This window comes from Siphateles boraxobius, unplaced genomic scaffold (assembly GCF_051911475.1).
Source record: "Siphateles boraxobius isolate OS27281-9 unplaced genomic scaffold, OSU_SipBor_1 68, whole genome shotgun sequence".
NCBI lineage: Eukaryota > Metazoa > Chordata > Actinopteri > Cypriniformes > Leuciscidae > Siphateles > Siphateles boraxobius.
This window is the reverse complement of record NW_027509195.1, coordinates 12,478,708-12,500,869: the sequence shown is the minus strand read 5'-3', so window position 1 is coordinate 12,500,869 and position 22,162 is coordinate 12,478,708. Positions and strand designations below refer to the sequence as shown.

At 36.8% G+C, this 22,162-nt stretch overlaps 1 protein-coding gene across 18 annotated transcripts in view; it reads right to left on the bottom strand.

Annotated features, from left to right (window-relative positions):
- Nucleotides 1-2,455: 2,455 nt before the first annotated feature.
- slc4a7 (solute carrier family 4 member 7) overlaps nucleotides 2,456-22,162 on the bottom strand; it is a 46,061-nt gene continuing 26,354 nt past the window's right edge. For 7 of the 18 annotated variants that reach the window (XM_077214864.1, XM_077214851.1, XM_077214863.1 and 4 more), the window contains 17 exons: nucleotides 19,679-19,836; nucleotides 18,942-19,029; nucleotides 17,637-17,783; nucleotides 17,343-17,446; nucleotides 16,321-16,495; nucleotides 16,010-16,143; nucleotides 14,088-14,333; nucleotides 13,871-13,976; nucleotides 13,226-13,387; nucleotides 13,032-13,145; nucleotides 11,890-12,051; nucleotides 11,564-11,815; nucleotides 11,374-11,442; nucleotides 11,090-11,263; nucleotides 9,595-9,726; nucleotides 9,378-9,469; nucleotides 2,456-4,503 (listed from right to left, as the gene is read on the bottom strand). In XM_077214864.1, the coding sequence (XP_077070979.1) occupies nucleotides 4,422-4,503; nucleotides 9,378-9,469; nucleotides 9,595-9,726; nucleotides 11,090-11,263; nucleotides 11,374-11,442; nucleotides 11,564-11,815; nucleotides 11,890-12,051; nucleotides 13,032-13,145; nucleotides 13,226-13,387; nucleotides 13,871-13,976; nucleotides 14,088-14,333; nucleotides 16,010-16,143; nucleotides 16,321-16,495; nucleotides 17,343-17,446; nucleotides 17,637-17,783; nucleotides 18,942-19,029; nucleotides 19,679-19,836 (2,397 nt within the window). In that variant the 3' untranslated portion in view covers nucleotides 2,456-4,421. Of the gene's footprint in view, nucleotides 4,504-5,293; nucleotides 5,402-9,179; nucleotides 9,232-9,377; nucleotides 9,470-9,594; nucleotides 9,727-11,089; nucleotides 11,264-11,373; nucleotides 11,443-11,563; nucleotides 11,816-11,889; nucleotides 12,052-13,031; nucleotides 13,162-13,225; nucleotides 13,388-13,870; nucleotides 13,977-14,087; nucleotides 14,334-16,009; nucleotides 16,144-16,320; nucleotides 16,496-17,342; nucleotides 17,447-17,636; nucleotides 17,784-18,941; nucleotides 19,030-19,678; nucleotides 19,837-22,162 lie in introns of those variants that run through there. The other 11 variants (XM_077214860.1, XM_077214859.1, XM_077214858.1 and 8 more) reach the window with 3 other exon arrangements.

Genomic DNA, 22,162 nt, shown 5'->3' with positions numbered 1-22,162 from the left:
GTCAGGAAATGGCAACAGTTTTTATCTCAATTGTCTTTTCTGATGTCATTGAATAATAATAGTCTTTTAAAATCAAGCTGAGGGACTGTAATCACTGCCATAGAGTTATTAAAGGTATCAATTTGTAGCATATTTTCAGTTGTATTTCAAGTGTCCTTTACATTTCATTTGACGTGCTTGTGAACTGTTAAATAATTCATGTTCTCGTGTGGTTGTTTTTTAATCTAATGTGAGGTACTAAATATTTTGTATTTCACTAATTAAATGGTTTGTTATTTTAATCATTCATTGGGTCTTTGTTGTTCGTGTAAATATTAAAGCATTAACTATTTGTTTTAATCAACTGGATTGGACAATGTGGGCAGTTTATTTAGCTGATGAAGCAGTCCACAACTCTTTTTGTTTGTAAATTATCAAGAGCAGACATATATTTGACAAAGTCCTACATTTTATTAAACTTATATGATAGGCTACACTATTTAACTGAAAATAAAACCAAGCCACGTAATAACAAGCAAACCTAACATAAGAAAACAACGACTCTATAAACACATTGCTATGATGATGCAGATGCACGTAAATGCCCGACGACAACGGAGGCAGCCTGTGGTGTGGGAACGACAGCGCTCCATCAGTTCTGGGAGATCGTGGTTCAGAGACACTTCACGGAAACCCTTTGGTTGAAGCATTTTTTTGATTTGTCCTCTAACATCTGTCTTTGTTGACATCCGCCATGTGTGCGCAAACAGAGCGGGAATACTGGCCGGAAATGAACTCGTCGTCTTCTATGTTTTGTGGCGTGTTGCAACCATAAAAGGGCCTAAAACTTAATCGCAATTCATTATTTATTCGGCAAATAACGTTTCCATCAGCTTTTATCGCATTTGCCGTATATCGATCAAGATAAAATCCGATGAGACCGAACGTATTTCATTTGAGTCGATATTCATGAAATTTAATCGTATTTTACTGTTTCCATAAGGCATTTTTCATTCGATATCACTTAATCCGGATAAAAAGGTGTGGATGGAAACATGGCTAGTGAATCATCGTATCGCCCTGCGCCGAGTCCAGTGTAGACTCTATCACGAATTATGAATTTTTCATGTAGCCAGCATAGTCAATAAATAAGATTATACGTCATATATCTTCTGGTAAGAAAACAGACGTCATAGGCAAAATGTGTTAACATTGCAAACATGTTAGTTTTCTTATGTTAGGTTTGCTTGTTATTACGTGGCTTGGTTGAATTCTAATGTAGAATGCGGTGTGTTATTTCTTGTTAACAGACTGCGGAGCTGCTAAGTATAACACGTTGCCATGGACGCAGTTCAGAGACGGAACAGACTATTTTCTTTAGCAGAAGCACTACTCGTTTTAAATCAATAAACTTGGACGGAGTTTTGACTTGAGCTCGGCGACTTCTAAGGCCCCATCCCCCTAACCCCCCCACACTCTGTACCCTTTTTCCCCCGCTACCACGCCCCTGATTTGAGCCAATGCAGATGAACGGGCAGCGATATTTTTTTTCACAGGATGGTAGGGGAAGACTCATGAATATTCATTAGGGAACTCATGCCTGATTGGTCTGATGACCTACCCCCTAACCCCGCCCCTAAACCTACCCGTCACTGGGGGTCTGATGACCTACCCCTAACCCCGCCCCTAAACCTACCAGTCACTGGGGTTAAGACCAATCAGGGATGAGTTCCCTAATGAATATTCATGAGTCTTCCCCTACCATCCTGTGAAAAAAAATATCGCGAACGGGCAAAGTTATTTCAGGGCACTAGTGTAAAGCCTAACGTTATTGGTTGTAGCGAGATCGTGCTACGATTGGTCAGCTCAATGTGGCCGTTATCTGATTGGCTTAGGTAAAGGTTGGGTGGAGTCCACTTATTTGTGGATTTATATCTGCACGTCGACGCTAGAAGTGTTTCAAAATCCACGAATGCGTGAGGGAATTTACAAATGGACAGGAACCGATTCACAAATAAATGCCGGCAGAGTTGTGTTTGTGGTATAAACAACATTTGTAAATATATTTTTTATCTGCAAATCTCATTCTATTTATTTGTGAGTTTTATAATTCTTTGTGAAAGTCTTTACATTTATTTGTGGATCTTAATCTTTTTATTTGTGAATTTGATATATTTTTGTGAATCTCTTTACATTTGTTTGTGGAACATAATGCATTTATTTGGAATAATGGAACAATTCTACCCCCATAGATATGATGTGACGACCCAGTGAATGGGTGAAACAGGTATGAATGCAATTTCCTGCGAAATCCGTCCTGATAGCTTTGGAATAGCTTATAAGTTTCAGTTATATGAAATTATAAAATAGAGTTTGAAAAATTGTAATAACTTGTTTTTTTTAGTTACAGTGTTAGAGTATCTTTAAGACTATTCATGGAAATATCGGGGGAAAAAAATAATGAACACACGGTAGGTTAAAGACAACAGAAACAGTTATTGCTTTAATAAACAACTTCAACATTACAAAAGACAACTCTCTCCCGTTGTTTGTATATTGTACAAATGCAATGTATCTCCTACTTAAATCTTGATTTTGGCCAGTTCACAAGGGAAATATTTGTCTGACCGAGCAGAATTCTGAAATAGTACATGTACATTGTGCAGACAGAAGCTCAGAACACCACGACAGCAATACTTGTTCAGAGTCCTACAGTACTGTGAGGTTTATACAGTAAGATACTAATGGTGTATGACAGAAAACAATCTTCCAGATATCCAATATTACTCCCACCCACAGACTCCAACATTAACTTATCAAATTTAGCTAGTAACTTGCTGCAATAGTAAAAGTGTACCACATACTGATTAAAAAAAAAAAAATCATAGAGAGCCTTCACATGTAGTAGTCAGAGGTATTCCATTTTCATTGTGGGATTCATGAAGTGCTGTTTAAGTATGAGGACAGTAAGCTAGCTCACTACTGCAAGTAAACTCTACTCATTTCAAATCAACTACACTTGGCAACTTGAAAGAATACATTAAAACAACATAAAATAAATGGCAATTGCTCTGCTGGAGTATCATAAATATTGCAAAAAAGGGGTCTTCAACATCTGTAGCTTTTAAAAATGTTTTCAGCATGAAAAAATAGAGTTGGGGGCAGAGGCTGCACTTTTTTGTCCAGTGTTCAAATTAAAAGACATTTCTCATAAAATAAAAAGCATAAAGGAGGACATGTGATCTTGAAGCACTGAGGAGATGAAGTAGTGTGGGGGAAGAGTGCAAAAAAGAAGTTTCCTGAGACTGCTCTAGATTAAATAAGTTGTTGTGGTGATGGTAAGCCTACCTAAAGTGCACATAAACAGCGCTAACAGAAGAGGAAAGAAATGACAGGCCAACAACACTGCAGAAATCCTTCTGCCCCATCGCCTCCGCATACTTGACCGTTAAATGACTGTTAATAAATTAGTTGATTAACACATTGTACAAATCAAAAGTACTAACAATACAAAATTCTATTTCATAACACTAAAAAAGAATGTAAACATGAAATAAATGGGGGCAAAACGTATATTGCTCAGCTCTATAACACAATCTATTACAATTTACTTCGCTCTAGTTTTATTCGTCCTGAACTGCTATTCATTTTCAGAGTGACTGCAAGAATGAATGTAATCGTTTGTTTAATTTATTCTCATTCTATGCTATCGACTGTTTTAATATAGTATGTGTACATAAATCATCAAGCATTCTGTCAGACCGTCAGTGGGAATGACATTTTTACAATTAAAGTACAATAATAATAATTTATTTTCCATTCAGGTTTATTATGTCCTTCATGTGACATTTTAAAGTGTTCGCTTTGCACGTTTTTTTTCCAAAAACAGTTTGGAAGGTCAGTCATGCAGCTGAATGTCACTACCTTTGGTCTCAATGAGACATTTTCTCATATGTGCATTTGTTTCTTTTAAAAAGCAGCACTCTGCAACAAACAGCATTTTAATGTACTGAAAAGAAAATCATCTGAAATGATGACTTGAAAACCGTGGTACCATGAAAAACAGGATTTTTGAGTGTAAAACTAATTCTAAAAGACTTTGTCTTTATATCTATCTTGAGAAAAATAAAATAATAAAATAAAATCAAAATCAAATATGAAACCTAAGAGGCCTGGGTTCTTCATAACATACCCTATGTCTGAAAAATTGGTGCTTTATTCATATTAAAAACAAATTGTACAAAATAAAAAAGGGTTTGTTGGTGTGGTTAAAAATAGAAACTTAGATAAATATACCTGGAACTCATTTCTCAGCCCTCTATCGGGCACGTCTAACTTTGGCTTGGCTTAGGCAGGTTGGTAAGGCTCACAGAACAGAGCAACACTGTTACAAACTAGAGGACTCTGGGAAGGGCCCTGCAGGGTGTCCACAGTGAGCCCTCTCATATTGACGTCTCTGCATCCTCACAGTTATCCTCCTGCTCGTCTTCCACATTGATCTTAATGCTAGCCGTTTTCTCTTCACTGTAACACAAAGAGAAAAGATGAAGGGAACATTTGCAATAAAGGTCACCAAGCACAATTTTCCTAAATTTTTTAATCATACCACCATACTAGCGACATACAATATCACATTAGATGAAGCACAAAAATGATGTCATACATCAGAAATGTGCAAAAGGACACAAACTGTATCCAGCACACAAACTTTTCACAGGCATACTTTTTAAACAACAGATAAAGGCCTGGTCATATGAAAAAAAATGCGTGTATTCGAAACATATAAAAGTCTAAAGTTGTGTGTGTGTGTGTAATATATATATAGTGTGCGTGTGCGTGTGTGCGCGCGTGTATATATGTCAAAACAAATTATACATTTAATTTAATACAAATATAATATAACATTTCTTTGTTTATTTAAAAATTATTAAAAAAATATCAAAATAAGGCTAGACAATTAATAAGACTTAACTTTAATAAATATATAAAAATATACTTTAATAAAATACATAAACATTAATTTTGTACATAAACGTTTTTCATTTTACGTAAATGAGGCAAAAAAAAATGTATTCCTTAACAAAAATACTTAAATTATTTATAAACCCATCATTACCTAAGTATTTGCACTTAATCAATGCAATAATCTACATTAAAATGAAAAATTGGATGAACAGGCCTTTACTGTTTAAAAAAAATAAAAACATCTATACAGGGAAACAGGCTGTGCATTGAAGCAATGAGAGGAAGCAGAATAGTGTGATGTGAGAAGTGTTTAAAAACAGGGATGAGGTCAGAGGTTAGGAATGGCTACCTGGCACTATGTTTCAATACTTTGGCACTGTCAGAGCTCATGGCAACAGCTTTCCACACAGCAGTTTTGGCCATCTCATCAGAAATGTTAACCACAGAGGGGTCAATGCTGCAGAGAAGACACATCAGAGCACTTACGGCTGGTCGGCCACACTTCATCACACTCTTATCTCTTTCGGTTCACCAGCACTGTGCTTGATGGCCATTTGATTAATAAAGCATGAAACAAAACATCAGATTTACAAAAGACAAACCCTCCCAGCACAGACCTTTCATGTCATTTCAGAGGTGAGCATTTAATGGTGTTGTAATGATGTTCATAAGCAGGGGTGCACATAACTAGTGCGCATGCGTGGTAAAAAAAAATGATGCGTAGGAGAAAACGTGGAGGGAAGCACTTTAAAAATATTTTACGCAATTAACGCAGTATCCGTTTTTCGTCATCCTTTGGATAGCATTACAATATATGATCATGCTAATTTAAGCAATGCTTTAAAACCATTCACGCGTGATAAGACACAAAAGAGAACAGTGTGTAAAACTGGCACATGTGTCTGTGAAGCTCCTGTCTGTGAGACACACTCGTGCCCACAGAAAGCCGCTTCAGACAGCGCTTCAACAGATAAAAACACACACAATAATGCCAAAATGCCCATTTTGTTCAGTATCCTCGCAAGCACAGTTAAATGAGTAAAATTAAGTCTTAAATGTACATTAAGTGTTGTGAAAAAATATGATGTGCAGATCCAGTTATGTGCACCCCTGTTCATAAGCAATATGTCATGTTAGTAATCAAAGCATGTTTGTTTAAGTCAACCACCAGCAGAATTACAAAGATGTATTTGCTCCCTTGCTAAAAACTAAACATCAACCTCTTGGAATTGTTTTTCTTCTGTAAAGCCCGTCTATTGCATCTAGATTAGATAAAGTAACTATGAAAAGGACACTAAGCAGGTTTGAGACAAAATGGACAACCTTCCCAAACTACTACTAAAACAAACAACCAAACAAAACAACACAAATACACACTTTCAAAGTTTTTTGGACTTTCAAAGCAAAATCACATTCACAGGGCAACCTAAAATGCAACTAGCAGTTTAATAAAACTAAACTACACTACCATTTAGAAATTTGGGGTCAGTTTTTTAGTTTTTATTAGAAAGAAGTATCTAATTCTCTCCAAGTCTACATTTAATTATCAAAAACACTGAAAAATTTTATGAAAACTGATATTTCACAAAATTACTGTTTTACTATTTGAATATATTTTTACATGTCATTTATTCCTGTGACGGAAAAGCTGAATTTTCAGCATCATTACTCAGAAATCATACTAATATGCTGATTTGCTGCTCAAGAAACATTTCTTTTTATTATCAATGTTGGAAACAGTTGTGCTGCTTAATATTTTTGTGGAAACCATGATAAATTTTTAGGATTCTTTGATGAATCCTATATATAGAATAGAAACTTCAAAAGAACAGCATTTATTTGAAATAGTAAAGCCATTTATAGGCTGCGTCCAAAATCGTAAAAATGCTGCTTTCGGAGGATGCATTCCAAGGTATGAAGGCTTCAAGGCACGTCAGAATCCAATGTTAGCTTCACTTCCTGTCTCCTGAGATTCCTTTTGAAGGCAGCATAGATGTGTCCTTCACTGCCTTTGATATCCCACAATCCTATTAAACCGTTACGCTGCCTCAGAAGTTTTGTCACTTTTGATACTTGCAAAAAATTTTTTATTCATTTCTTAAAAAAAAACAAAAAATCTTACTGACCCCAAACGTTTGAATGGTAGTGTACAGTGTGTCTAAATTGTATATAATCATCATGAAGGAAACCTCTGGTTTGAGCAAAAATTTGATATGAGTGTAATTTTAATAATGATTAATCATAAAATGTCTTAGAGATAATTGCACAATTGGCCAGTCAGAATCAAGAAATCCAGAGCCATGTGTAACAATATGGATTACTTTGGCCTTGAGAGTAAACTTGACTTCAACTGTCATTTGAATCTTAAATGAAAGTCCCTGTTCTAATAATAATGTAAATGGAGTTAACCCTTCCGACATGGAGTAAAATGCTCTTGAAACCCGTCAGTGAAGTCTAACAAGTGTATTGGTCAATGTCAACCAGTGGTCTGTCAATGAGCCTGTCAGTGGCCTGCCTAATTTGATTGGATATTATTAAGCACTGGTTTACACATGGAATGTTGATTACTGAGCATTCAAATTAAATCATAAGCAACAATCATCATAAAGCTGTTCTGCATTGTTAAAAGTTGAGTTGAATGAGGTGCACCTGTTGTTTCCCACCACTGTTAACCAATGCAAAGCTGTCAGAAGATGATTTAGACTCGTAACCATGCACTCACACGGTCATGTGCAAAATACTCTGTGTTAATCAAATATAAGTGATGATAAACATCGTGAGCAGGGGCAAATTCCAATTGGAAGAAAGCATCCTATGCCCTACTCACTCCGAAAGGGAGAGCCTTTGAAGTGGGGACTTTGGAGAGAACAGGGCACTTCTCTTCTTCGGGCCCTGCATGTAGTCACATTTACCTAACATATCTACTATTAAACACATTTCTTACATATGAAACTTACTTAAACTTAAAATTGACAAAAATGTCTGTAATATATCACATACAAAACAGCTTGAATTACTGTTTATACATGTTAACTCGAACTCTCCCACATCTAGCTTCAAAATGAATCATGAGGATTCGTCACCCTGGGTCACATGACCATACTTTCTTTAGGTGACCTTCGCATGTTCCCTTCGCTAACAGACTTGTGGAAGGGCCCTACATGAAGGAATTCAGTTTGTAAAGGCCCGTTCACACCAAGCACGATAACTATAAAGATATAATTCTAAAAATCGTTCTCCATATTAAAGAATAACAGAGTTCACACCACAACTATAACGATAAAGATATGAGGAACGATATCGTTGGGATCACTTTCAGAACGATTTCTTTCCAGCTGTCGAACGATAAAACACTGACAGCCAATCAGAATCCATTCTAATTTAAAGGTCTCGAGCATTTAAAATGGAAGATGACATTGCATGTCGAGGTACAAAAAAATCCTCCACTGTTTGACAAGTCAACCCCCCTTTTCAAGGATACGTTAAAAAAGATGGATATATGGAAAGCAATCGGTTGTATCCTGGGAATAAATGGTGAGAAGTAGCATAGTGTAACAAAATTACCTCAGGTAGGCTTTCCAGCGCTAGTTTTGACAACATTGCTGAAGTTGCAGTGAAAAAGGCGTTGTATACATAAAGGTGTTGACTAGTCGATGTTTTTATCCCATCATTGACTTCGTCAGCTAAATTCACTGTTAGATTAGATCGAATACACTAGACTTGCTAGATTCACTGTTTAGATGTGCTCGGGACATAGCATGCTGGCTGAGGACATCTGCTGGCAAAGACATGTAAAGGCAATAAGGCAAAAACATATTCAATGACATGTTGTAAACAACAATTATAATAAAATTCGGATTCTCCCATCTCCTCTCGTCTTTTAAGGATATTGTGTACCCAAAAGCGCCTGTTTTTCTTTTGATATTTTTTTGTAACGTAAAGCAGCAGCAGGTCTTCCATTTTCGCTACTTTGAAACCACAGCGCGGGCGCGCGCGTGCTTAGAATAAAAAGACCGTTATCAGTCATTGGTGTGGACGCATATATAGTTATATTTATCGTTATCTTTATAGTTATCGTGCTTGGTGTGAACGGGCCTTAACACCCCTTCCAATGGCGTCCCCTTCCCAAAGTTTCTTTCAAGGGTGCAAAAACGCTGATTGGAATTCGCCCCTGTAAAGAGGGAGTATGCAGGAACCAGAACACAAACAGGCCTGCGTATAGGCAAAAGACCAACCACTCCGCTCGTGTGTTCCTCATATGAGGTGCCGGAGGCTACACTGTCAGATCTGTCTCAAAAGAAACAGGTCAAAACTTACTGAATGAGGCCAACACACTTTGCTTAAAAGAAACCCACACAAAGAAATGCCTTAGCTGCAGTATAAAAGAGATCCCGTGAAATGTTTAAGTCTGTGACTTGTGAACTGTCACCAACCTGACTTTAAGGGCCTTCACAGGGATTCCCAGGTGACCACTACCATCAAAGGGGATCTCTATTCTTCCTGCCTCTATCATGCGCTGTGCTTCCTGGGCAGACACATTTAGACAAGAAGTAAAAAAATCCATTAAGATGGAGCTTCAGAAATGTTCTACACCTGCTTATCATCAGGAGAGACATCTTTAAAATTTCAGTCTAAGTACTGATCAAATACCTCTTTTGCTTTTTTCTTTTTGTCATCTTCCTTTTTCTTTTTGCTTTCTGGCATTAGGTCATCCAACCAGCTAAGCTCCCTCTTCGTGAAGCAGAAATCTAGAAGCTTCCGCACAAATACCAGAGCAAGAACCTACAGAAGATGAAAACAAGAACAGAGTAAAAAAAAATGCAACAAAGGATGATGAGCAGTGCAATCTGAAAGAAGATTAACAAAAAAATCCCCATTTAAAATGCAATCTACGAGCATGCAGAGACAGAATCCTTTTTTTTTTGCTGCTTTTTGAGGAAATTGCACAATAAACTTGGATAAACTGAGTATACTGTATACTTAACCCTGTAGCCGAGAGCCGATAGCGTAATAAATTTGCTTTAATTTTTAATAAACATTTAAATTCAGAAAGATATGCAAGTAATATGAGATAATGAAGTTATGCTGCATATATTTATGTCACTTTGAAAGTGCTGTGTTCTTGCGCCTTTTACACATTGCAAGAAAAAAAGACATTTAAATCAACAATATCTGATTATATACTACAGAATTTTACTGGATTACACTTGAAATCCCATTTCTCTACCCAAAAAGTACATCTTTTTCTCAACTTCTAATCCTTATTAACAGGGTTTAACGTTTCACTCAGATTGGGATGAAACAACAGTTATATAGCCTGTTACTCTATGACAGCAGATGGCGCTTATGGAACAGAAGAAATGCAGCCGATACCCCCGTAACCTCATAAACAAAGCAGGCGCTGGTTTCTGCTTCTGAACAGTATTTAAATGTTTCAAACAGACATTACTTTTTTTTGTATTCGCTATGATGTTCATCACAGCACCAAATACTTGAAGACTAGGCTATTTATTTAAAATATATATATATAAAATTTTTTTTTATATATATTTTAACCTGGACTAAAAATTTTCTTATTCTTTAATAGTGTTCGGTAACACTTATAAAGGTTCCATTAATTAACATCAACTAACAATGAAAAATACTTCTAAAGCATTAATTAATCTTAGTTCATTTTAAGTTCATTTACTAATACATTATTAAAATCAGAAGTTGTATCTGTTAATATGTAATGGACCTGAGATAAGATGAAAAAAACACAGTTGTATTTTTATCAACCAACATAATAACTACTGTAACAAATGTAGCTATTGCTCAGTGTTATTGTTAAAACATGAACTAACATTAACTAATGGGACCTTATTGTAAAATGTTACCTATTGTTCTTTATTTTCCTTGTAAATGTATCCTTGTATCACTTTATTACGGTTTTACTTGATAAAACTGCATTGCACCCATAAAATTTTTTAATGCACTTCGACATTTTTTGACTTATGAGCTTTTTGAAATGTTGTGTGGCAAAGCATGATCCAATTAAATCTGAGATGGATTGGAATTAAAGTGTAAATGCCTTTTGTGTATTTGATCTTTTTTAGCCAAATTGCATGTTAATGCTACCTATGAGTGGGTGAGATTTTATATTTACCATCATAGGGAAGACCACCGCGGCAGCAGTTGCTTTGATGACCCACAGCAGCACCAGGCAGGTGAGCTGAACTATTGTGAATATGTGAACCTTCCACAGCGGCACGTATCTCAGGTAGATCAGGTCCGGCTGGTGCTTTGCAGGCATCCCAAACAGCTTAATACGGTCAAAGAACTGCAGTGCAATACAAACAACATGACCACAAATTCATCATAGTCTTAGATTGAGCTGCCTTTATGAAAAAGAACATCAATCCTGTATTGCGAATATGAAAGTGCACTAACCTGTATGCCTTTGAGTGAGGACACACCCATGTAGAGGAACACTCCATACAACACAGGCATTGGTATAAACTATGAAGAAATTAGAAAAAAAAGGGAACAAATACCATTATAGGTTACAAATACTTTGCAGGTTTTTCAGCAAAGTTTTGATCATGATCATTAAAATTTCTGCACTATAAACTGAGCGTACCTTTAGAATAGATGTCATAAAGACAGAGAGACCCATAAGCACAAAGATCATGAGCCCGGTAACCCTCTGCTCACGGATACCCAGGAACTTGGGCTGCTCTCCCGGGGCCGAACACTCCGACTCCACCTTCAGGCTGTTGACGTGAGAGATGGAGAGGACAGTGGCAGCGACGAACCAGGGCAAGCCCATCACAGAACACACGCCGAGCATCACAGCTACCACCAAAAGGTCAAGATGATACCCACAGCCTTTCTGCAGCAGAACAGAACCATGAGCACCAGCACCGCTGCAGTGCTCTGATAGGCTGGATGAGGTGTTTAACTGACCTTGAGCTTGTGTTCTTTACGGTTGATGATGACAGCGGTGATCTGCTGATCCATGAAGATGAGGATGGTGCACAGGAGGGCAGGGATGGCTGCTGCGATCAACGTCCATGTGGGGTTATCACCCAGAGGTGAGATCAGCCAGCCCCGACTCTTAGAGGTGGGCTACGGGACAGAAGGAAAACACTCTTTTTATTATAAACATAAAATGTGATTTATTAGGGATGCACAATTGTTGTGCCATTTCGGTTATCAGCCTACATTAGAAACGGGTTTAATTATTGGTATCGGTCGATGTCGGATATTTTAGTGTACATGCTCCTTTTTTTTCATATTTTTACATGTTGATCACCTTTGCTTTGATTTAAGGCTCAAATACACTCGATTTTTAAAAGCACTAATAATTGAATAACACTGTTAAATCTTTTTCATATATCTAAATGAATATCCGTTTTTCATACAGTACATCATGTTGTGACGCCTGAATTCACTTGAAACATTTAAAATGATTGATTTTAGTTAAGTGCTCTCATTTTTTATTTATTATATTGGTGCTCAAGAAACTTTTTTATCAATGTTGAAAACTGATGGTTAATATTTTTGTGGAAATCACGATGTATTTTTTTCAGGATTCTTTGATGAATAGAAAGTTCAAAAGAACAGTATGTATCATGACAACTCTCAGAATAGTACGTTTTAGCATGTTATTGAATATGGCAATGTTAATGTATTGAGTCTTGGCAGGCTTTATAGAAAAACAGGACAAGAGAGGTTAAATCAATAGTCAAAGACCAGCATGATAACAAACAACAGAAACAGCTGGGGTGGTTTTAGAGTCAACTACACCCTGCTAAGTGTGTTTTCTGTTTGTTTTGGGCTGCTTACAACAAATTTGACCATTCAGATGATGATACACGCATTGCAACTCTTTTTGGAGATATAAAGCTCCATAAGTAACTGCTCTGAGAAATATTGATTCCAACTTTTCATAGTAAAATAAACATGGACCAAATATGGGGGAGTGGAAACAACGGTCAAAAGTCCAAAACCCCTAAAACCAGCCAAACATGTTTTCTTGCATTGAGTTTAACGAGATTACGATGAACAAAGAAAAATAAAATAATAGAAAATACCATTCATAGTACCTCAAATCTATCTGGGACATGTAGTTTAGGAGAGGGGATGCCCACCAAGTAATCAACCAAGGCCATAATCATGATGGTTATAAAAACGGCAAAGTCACTGATGGAAGAGCGGACCTGTAGAGGATGGAAACTAAACGTTAGAGTAAATGACACTGTATCAGCACATGGTCAGGTGGAGGAATGACTTAACAAACCTTAGTGGGGAAATATCGCTTGGTCTTGAACTGCTTGAAGAAGGATGACAGGAAGAAAGTGGTGAAGAAGAGAATGACTGACCAGAACAATACATCAGGGATGTACGGGCCATTATATCCACAAGCAGGACCCACAAACTCGCCATGGAGTCGCTTGCAATCCTTTAAAGAGAGAAAATGACAATTACAACAAATAACAATAAAAGATTTTAATTTTTTTAGATATGGATACAAATGCAATGTAAAATTAGGGTTGTCAAAAAGATTAAAATCTTTTAAAAATTCATAGTTTTTTATTAAATGAAATATTAATGAATATAGTGTTTCCTTTGTAGGGTTAATTTTTTAAACATGTCAAGCTTCGATGATCAAGAATTTCTATTGAACAAAAAATTTAAATTATTTTACTTTTTTCAAAGGTTCCATATGGATTTGATTTAGAAATAAATATGCTGTTAAGAAGTAGTTTTGTCATAATTCACTAATAAACGAGAATCTGGCAACTGGACACCTATTCTGATGTCTTTTGAAATTGGACAGAAAACAATGAAAAAATGTAAATGTTTAGTAAATGTGTAAAAGCCGTTAATAGTATTTCATGTTAAAAGACACTTCGACTGTAGTCTGTAAAAATGAAATGCTTACTTTCACATTAAGCTCACTCCAGTTATTGGTCTCTGGAGTAAACCCTGACTGATTCCATGCCTGTACCATCTCCTCTGTGGTATTGGCTGGAGGTGAACACTGACATCTGAGGGAAAAATATAAAATAATAATAATTAGAATTAAGGGGCCAAGTTTATTTTTAATCTAGCCTCTGAATATATGGTCCATTTATACACCAAGTCAAATACTTCCTTACGTGTAAAATGTGAGGTTGTCCAAATTGTCATGCATGTTGATAGGGTACATCTCCCCCAGTTGGAAGAGTTTCTCCAAGGCCTCATAGATGAAAATGATGCAGATGAGAGCAGCGAAGGCTTCCTCTGTGAATCTTGTTATATAGCACACCAGAGAGCTGGCGTCTGTGGCAACCAGCAGAAGGCACAAGAAGGCCGTCCACAGGCCAATGCTAGTGCGCAGAGGGAGGTAGGACAGATTGTAGTCACTGTCGAGAGACAAATAGACATGTTATATATTGCTCTGTGTAAGACTGGAAAAACTGGAAGGACTTTAAGAGAGGGCCACTCTCTGAGAAAAAAAAGGAAATTAACATTTGAACTCCCCCTCATGCACTATTGAGACGAAGGTCTCACCTCCCTCATCCTAGTCTACATTTCTCTCCCCCATTCTTCATCCTGGCAGAGATCTCCCAAACTCGCACAAGAATGTAAATGGTTTAATGTGAATGATTATCATCAAGGTTTATACATGTTTGGTATTATTTGAAATGTCTCGGGGCGACTGGTACAAATGTCTCATTCCCAAAGAAGTAAACCAAAAGGTAATAAAGTTCTTAGGAAGTTTAGAAATATATTCCGGACTGGAGGGTGTGTCTTTGAGTTAACACCTTCTGACCATTTGACTGAATGCTAATTTTCCACTGCTAGCAAATGGTGACTTACAGGTAAAATTCCACTGTGGATGATGTTTAGATTTGAAATGAGATCTGGGTATATAATGAAACGCAGCGAGAGCTCGGTGCTCTTTTCTGTATCCAGAACAGCCCGTGAGGTCGAGAGCCGAGTCTCTCTGCCTCACGTATTTCTTGTAGGGTATTTTCCTCTTTGTTCTAGAGCATTTGATGTTTTGCATTGATTATCTTTGAATTGATTATGAAATTGTAATGATACATTTACCTGACATATTAAATTGTGATATTTGATTATTCTAATTGACTTTGACATTATTTTTATTCGAGAGTTTAAAAGAATAGTAAAACATTCGCTCACATTTAATGATGCACAGATATCATTAAAGCCTTTTTTCATGTATGGAGTCAGATGAAATAACGAGTTAATACATATGAGAAAATGTATTGCATTTAACCAAAAATACTTTGCCGCGAGAAAAGACAGTAACACGCAAAGACCTTCACCGCTAATTCGAATACCGCCATTGGATCGAGTTAGACGGCCTTACAAAGTGGCATCTGCTAAATGAAGAAATATAAATATCTTCTACTGTCTGGATTATTCATATAATAAGCAATGTGTTTTTCTTAACTTCAATATATAATAACTTCAAACACTTCAAACAGTAGGATTAAACAAGTAGGATTAAAATGAGGCTCTGTTGAACTTAAATGTGTTTTGTGTCTCCAGACCGCTGCACCAAATCTTTTCTGCACCAGTAGATGGCGCCACGGTATGTATGGTTTAAAAATCAGCCTATCCTAAGACAAAACGATCTCTGACACCGAGTAGTATTTACTATTTACTGAAACTTTTTTAATATGTAGTTGATGAAATGTCAAGCAATGACTGAACTGACATGTCACACTTAATTTAAAACTGTTTTATACAATATTTGTTACAAGCCAATCATTTGGACAAACGGTTAGTGCTGAAATTTCATTAAATCATGAGTTTGTCTGTGATATAAACTGAATTGATTCATTAAGATGAACCGTTCGAACTGAATTAATAGAACGTAATACTGCAATAAAAATCTATATCTTTTAAACAAACATAAATAAACACACACATATATAAATATAAACAATCACTAATTGCAAAATATAACATTTGAGAATAATGCCTCAGGCACAGAATAAGGAGAAAGGAATGGCACTATAAGGAGCGAATAAGGAATGAGACTCTATTGAAAGTGAGTCTCTCTCACCTGCAGAACTTAAAAAGAATTTTCTCAAAAACTAGAACTGGCCCAGTGCTGCCCAGGATAGTGAGAGGCTGACCAGAAAACAGAGAGAAGGCCACACCGGTCAGTGAAGCTCCAAACAGAGACTCAATGGCACTCTAAAACAAACGCAGACAAAAGGACTGTCATCAAACTGTGGGAGAGTTACAAGCTAAGAAAACAGCATTCTGTGGAAGTAGAAATTAAATATTTAAAGCACAGGAAAGGGCTACTCTTAGAGCTTTAATTCTCCATTTATCTTTCCAGGCAGAGCCAAGTCTACAAGTCTGACTCACTATGTTGTTTTTGGTGGCTTCCCCCAGAAGGCCTCCGAAGGTGATGACAGGGGACATGCAGGCGCAATAGAGGAAAAGGATGGAAGCTAAACACTGCAGGCTGATAGCGTCCTTCACATCTCTCCAGTAAAACGGGGCTTTCCGCCTCACATCTAGCACCAGACCCCCGAATATCCTGTGACAATTGAATGACAAAAAAGTTTCAACCAGGTCATATTTATAAAAGCAGTGAGTAAAATAAATAATATTGTATACACACGTAATTATAATAAAACAGTAATTACACACGTAATTATAATAAAACAGAAAATAAGCATAACTGTTGGTAATGACAGTGGAGTTAACTATGTAAAGTCAGCTTCCTTTAACATTAAAGGAAATACAAATAGGAAATGCATTTGAAAATGATATTATTTCTCATTTTGTTCTAATGGCTGTTTGGGTGTGCTGTATTTTCAGAGCGCTTTGGGACTCTAAAACACGTCTTAATGAAAGGCACTCTTACACAACCGTCTCTGGACGGCCACTTAAGCTGCACATCAGAGGGGCGCCACTATTAAATCTACTGGTTTTATTCAATACCTCCGACATGAAAGGCTTAGATAATTTGCACCATAAAAACATTTTTACCCCCCTCCACTTAATGCATTTATAATAAGGTCCTCCTTCATCAAAAGAGACTTAAGTAAATCCAGCATTACCCCTTCTCTCTCTCTCTCTCTCTCTCTCCCTAACACTGTGATCAGCAGGGTTCAGCTTTGACACGCATTCATCCGCATGTCCTTAAAGTCCAGATACCTTAATGGCTTAATGTAAGAGCACTTGTCATTTATATAAACCCATCAGCCTTATTTAGGGAATCATACATTACAGAATCTCTCCTTTTTGATATATAAGTTAAGCCTCATATGAATCCAAAAACATACTAAAAGTGACCAACTTTTATGACCAACTTATAATATGGGTGATGCATGTAAAAGAGTGTGCATTATATAAGTGATGGAGGTTGTACTAGCTCTGACCTTCCTGTCCTTTTGAGTTCAGGTCCAGCATGGTGTTCCTCTTCATTGATAATCTCTGATAGTGGAGCAGAGCCATTAGGCATGGAAGGCATCTTTCTCTTCTCCTGCAGCCATGAAATTGAAACAACAAAATAAAAGAGGCTAAAAAAAGAGCTACAACATCACCCTGTGAACCCTGTGGCTCATGGCTGGTTTCTTGCAGAGATTAAACCAACAACCTTCTGGTTAGCACTTCTGAGCCATATGCACTACTCTACAACAGCCCCAACTCCATATCTCTCAGGCGATGATTACCTGAGACGGGACGCTCTTCGGCGGCTCGATTCGTATCGTGGGGTCCCATTCTCCTGGAGGCAGCACTGTCACCTGGTCCAAGAACTCATCTATGCCAGACAGAAGGTCGTTCCTGTCTTTGGCTTTGTACGCTACATCATGAAAGATCTGTCATGGTGTTAGAGAAGGCATATGAGCATACAATTATGCAGACGTAAATGGAACTGCTGCAATCTTAAATTTGTGATTATGAGTAAAGACAGTCTGAGCATCCTTCAAAATCATCTAATACAATACAGATCAAAAGTTTGGGGTTTAATGTTTTTTGAAAGTCTCTTTAGCTCACCAAGGCTTGAATAATTTGATCAAAAATATAGTAAAAACAGTAATATTTTGAAATTTCACTTTTCACACATATTTGAAAGTGTAATGTATTGTTGTGATGGCAAAGCTGAATTTTCAGCATCATTACTCCAGTCTTCAGTGTCACACGATCCTTTAGAAATCATTCTAATATGCTGTTTTGGTCCTCAAGAAGCTTATTCTTATTGTTGTCAATGTTGAAAATAGTGGTGCTGTTTAATATTTTCGAGGAAACCATGATAAATTCTTTGATGTATAAAACGTTCAAAGAATCATTGTTTATCTGAATTAGAAATATTTTGTAACATTATGTCTTTACGGTCACTTTTGACCAATTTAATGCATCCTAGCTGAATAAAAGTTTTTTTTTTTTAAACTGACTGATTCTCAACTTCTGAACAGAAGTTCTTCTGAGCACTATTAAAATGCTACCGAAGGCTTAAAGCAGGGTAAGTTTATCCTGATCTTTATGTGCAATTTTTTTCAGGGTAGATGACAATTTTAATTTGACATGAATGAAATCGAGGCTGTGAGGTTCAAAAGTCTGTCCAATATGCTGAACTGTAGTGTAACTTGTCATCAATTGTTCAACTAAGGTTGGAGCCATATACTTGTGGGCAAGTATATGGCTTTTTAGTTCAGAATCGTTATGCCAACTACAACATAGTCGTAATTTGCAAGATGCAAATGTTGTGAAAAATTACACATGCCCTATAAACTTAAGACAATTCAACTTATTATTGAATGAAGTGTACTTTATCTCTCACAGCATTGTATTCATTCAAATAAAATTATATTTAGATTTATGCATTTTACAGATGCTTTTAATCAAGGTGACTTGCATTGTAATCAAGGTATAATTTTTAATGATGGTATAATGATGTTGCTAGGGACATGCTGTACTGTTTGAACTACAGGAACGCAGACTAAGAAATACAGCATTGTTCAAGGTAGAAGCCTCACCTCATCTGTCATTAGAGTAGCTATAGACCTGCCAATCTCATGGTATTGGCCCCCTTTACCGAAAGGTCCCAGCAGCAAGAAGAGAAACCTGTAAATAAGTTGAGGAAATAAATGCAAGACAAGATTGCATGAAAGGCTTCACATACAGTGCCTAGCATGCATGTTAAAATATTAAAATAAAATATATTAAAATAGCCCCACATCATCACATTCCCTTCACCATACCTAGAGATTGTCATTCTTTTATTTCAGTTAGGCTAATAGCTGGTTTGATTTGCATTGAGAGATGATCTTATGGAAAGTGCCCCATGCCAATTTCTAGGTATGGTGAAGGGAATGTGATGATGTGGGGATATTTTAATTCCAAAGGCCAAGGGAACTTTATCAGGATGCATAGTATCTTGGATCCATGAAACAACTGGCCTTTAAAATAAAAATCTGCCTGCCTCTATGGGAATTTAACATAGGGGTGTCCTGACTTATGCAACCTGTATTTTAAGGAAGAACATTTATTTATTTACAATACATTATTCATTCACAAAGAAAATTGGTGTCCTTAAAGGTTGGATTTTTCCTCATTTTTTTAATTAAGGCATTAAGATCAATTTCCAAAAGATGATTTTGTATTCCTCTTTTTAGTCAACTTTAGCATGGGTGGGTTCACTTATGCTATCCACTGTTATTTGTGTGCATGTATGTAAATGCAAGTTACGTTTTCAGGGGTGCTTGAGCGCTACCTTGTTGGAACAGGAACTTCGGTCAGTCCAGTGAGAAGAACAGCAGGTGAGAGACGGATGAAGGCAATGATTGGACACTCAAGGAAATCAACTTCCCCCACCAAAACATTTGAAGCCTCAGCGCCTGGAGGAATTTTCTTCATGAAATTCATGTCCACCTTAAGAGCACAAAGAATGCAAAAGATCAGGTACATAGTGCTGACCTTAGACGTTTGTGTGTTTCTTCATGAACCTCAAGAATGGGGTATTGGTTTGCTGGGAGTGTGCAGTTGGAGTAATGCTGCCTTCACATGCTATCGGGATTATCGTAATTAAGAGTTAATAATTGCACATGAACGACCTCCGAAATCGTATTTATCACTGAGAAGCTTGGCAATAATTTTGATGCCCAATTCCCAGAGTTGGGCGTGCCATAAACTTTAAACATGGCGGAGGGGAGAACGATTTCTGCTGTGACTGGTATTCTACATCGCCTTGTCTTGTCGTTAAACTAGTGCATATTTACATGTCAGATATCTTACCTTCATATTATGAATAATCATTGTATGTTTTATACACAGTGAAAATAGCCAATAAGAATATTAGAATATGTACATGGTTTTCAATGTTTCAAATTAAACAGGCAAAAATAAACCTGGTCTGGTCTCCTCTATGATTCCAATAGTCAAGAAAACAACAATCACAACTTCAGAAGAGGGAAGTTGGTAATTGTATGATAGCATGTGAAGGCAGCATAAACCCCAAAGTATACAGGGGTGCCGTCACATTAAATATTTTGTTCAACTGACTTCCATTCATACGCATGCGAATGCGTCAGACCGGAAACGCATGCTCATGCGAAAACAAAGCCACTTGAAGGCAAGCCTGCAAGGATAGCAAAAAATTGTAACGCCTGTTAAAGCCATGGTCACACTACATTTTGAGCATGCAAAATTCCTTGGACACTGCAATGGTCGTGGTATGACGTCGTGCTCTGCAGCATCTTTTTTATAAACATGAATTCAAAATATAACAAATAGTAATACATTCAAAAATGTAAAAATATACAATCAACAGCTTTACTGCAAAAATTCTTCTTTTAATTCAGCAAATTGGTCATGCCGTGACGTATTGATATTCTACTGGTCACACGTCAAGTCATCTTCATTTATAAAGCGCTTTTAACACGTGATGTGTTGAAGGAGTTTCACCACACTCACGATGAACAAGGTGCCAGACAGGCAAGACTAGAAAACTCAAAAAATAAATAAACTGTCCGCACACTTGAATCCTTAAAGCAAATTTAATTACCAAGCTTTCGGTCAACAGACCATCCTCAGGGCATACAGACAATAAATGTCACATTCCATTTAACTGTGTTCAAACACATCAGGACAATTAACAGTGATTGTTAACACCTGCAGAAGCCAGGTAGGACCAGTTGTCGTCCAATGGTGGGAGTTGTAGTTTTTTAGGTGATTAATACATTAACTCCACATAGTGAGAAACACCACAAGAAACAAACATAAATACACATACAAAATGTATACAAAAATACAGACGCATACATATATAAACATTCATACATGCTTGCTGTACAAGTACATGGAGACCACAAAAACATCAGTAAAATCTTCATAAACTGCAGTATTCAAGACTTGTAAAAAACAGTACAGCTGTGACTACAGCATGACACTCATGTCAAAGTCCACATTTAAACCTTTAGGATGTAAGGCGTCCAGTAAAGTTCTCTTTGGCATAGCACTTTATCAATATTGCCACCTCTAGGTAATTTAATCTGCTCAATTCCCTGAAAACGAAGAGAAGAAACTGAATGAGCACACTCTGTAAAGTGACAGGCCACAGGGTAGTTAGGGTCAGCACATCTAATAGAGCTTTTATGCTCACTGATCCTCTGTTTTAAACTACGTGTGGTCTTTCCCACATACACCCTATCACAAGGGAATCTTAAAATGTAGATAACATTCTTAGTTTTACATGTAATAATGCCCTTCACATTGTAGCTCTTACCGGATCTAGGATGTTTAAAGTTATAGGTCTTGTGTATTATTACATTGGGCACTATTCCCACAGGGATAGTTACCATCCCTAAGGGGTGCTAAGAGTGTTTGGGTAGGGGCTGATCTTATACATGCTTTAACTAACCTATTGCGGAGGTTAGGGCCCCTAACACGTAATGTGTTAAAAAAAATTCTTCACGTGATGTGAATTTTTGAATCTGATCCATTTTTTTAATGGATGTCAATGGAGGAGAGGCTTTACTGCGCTGAATAAAATGCTTTTGTGGGGAAATGGTTTATCATTTAATGAATCGACAGCCCATTTGCTAATCTTCAACATGTTTGCTTTTAAAGTATCATTTTGGATTGGTTTATTTTTAGAGTTTACATTAAAAAAAATGCTGTTTTATAAGAGAAGTCACAGACAATTGCATGACAGGTATGATTCAGTAAACGGCACTTCTCATTTATTTCTATGGTATTC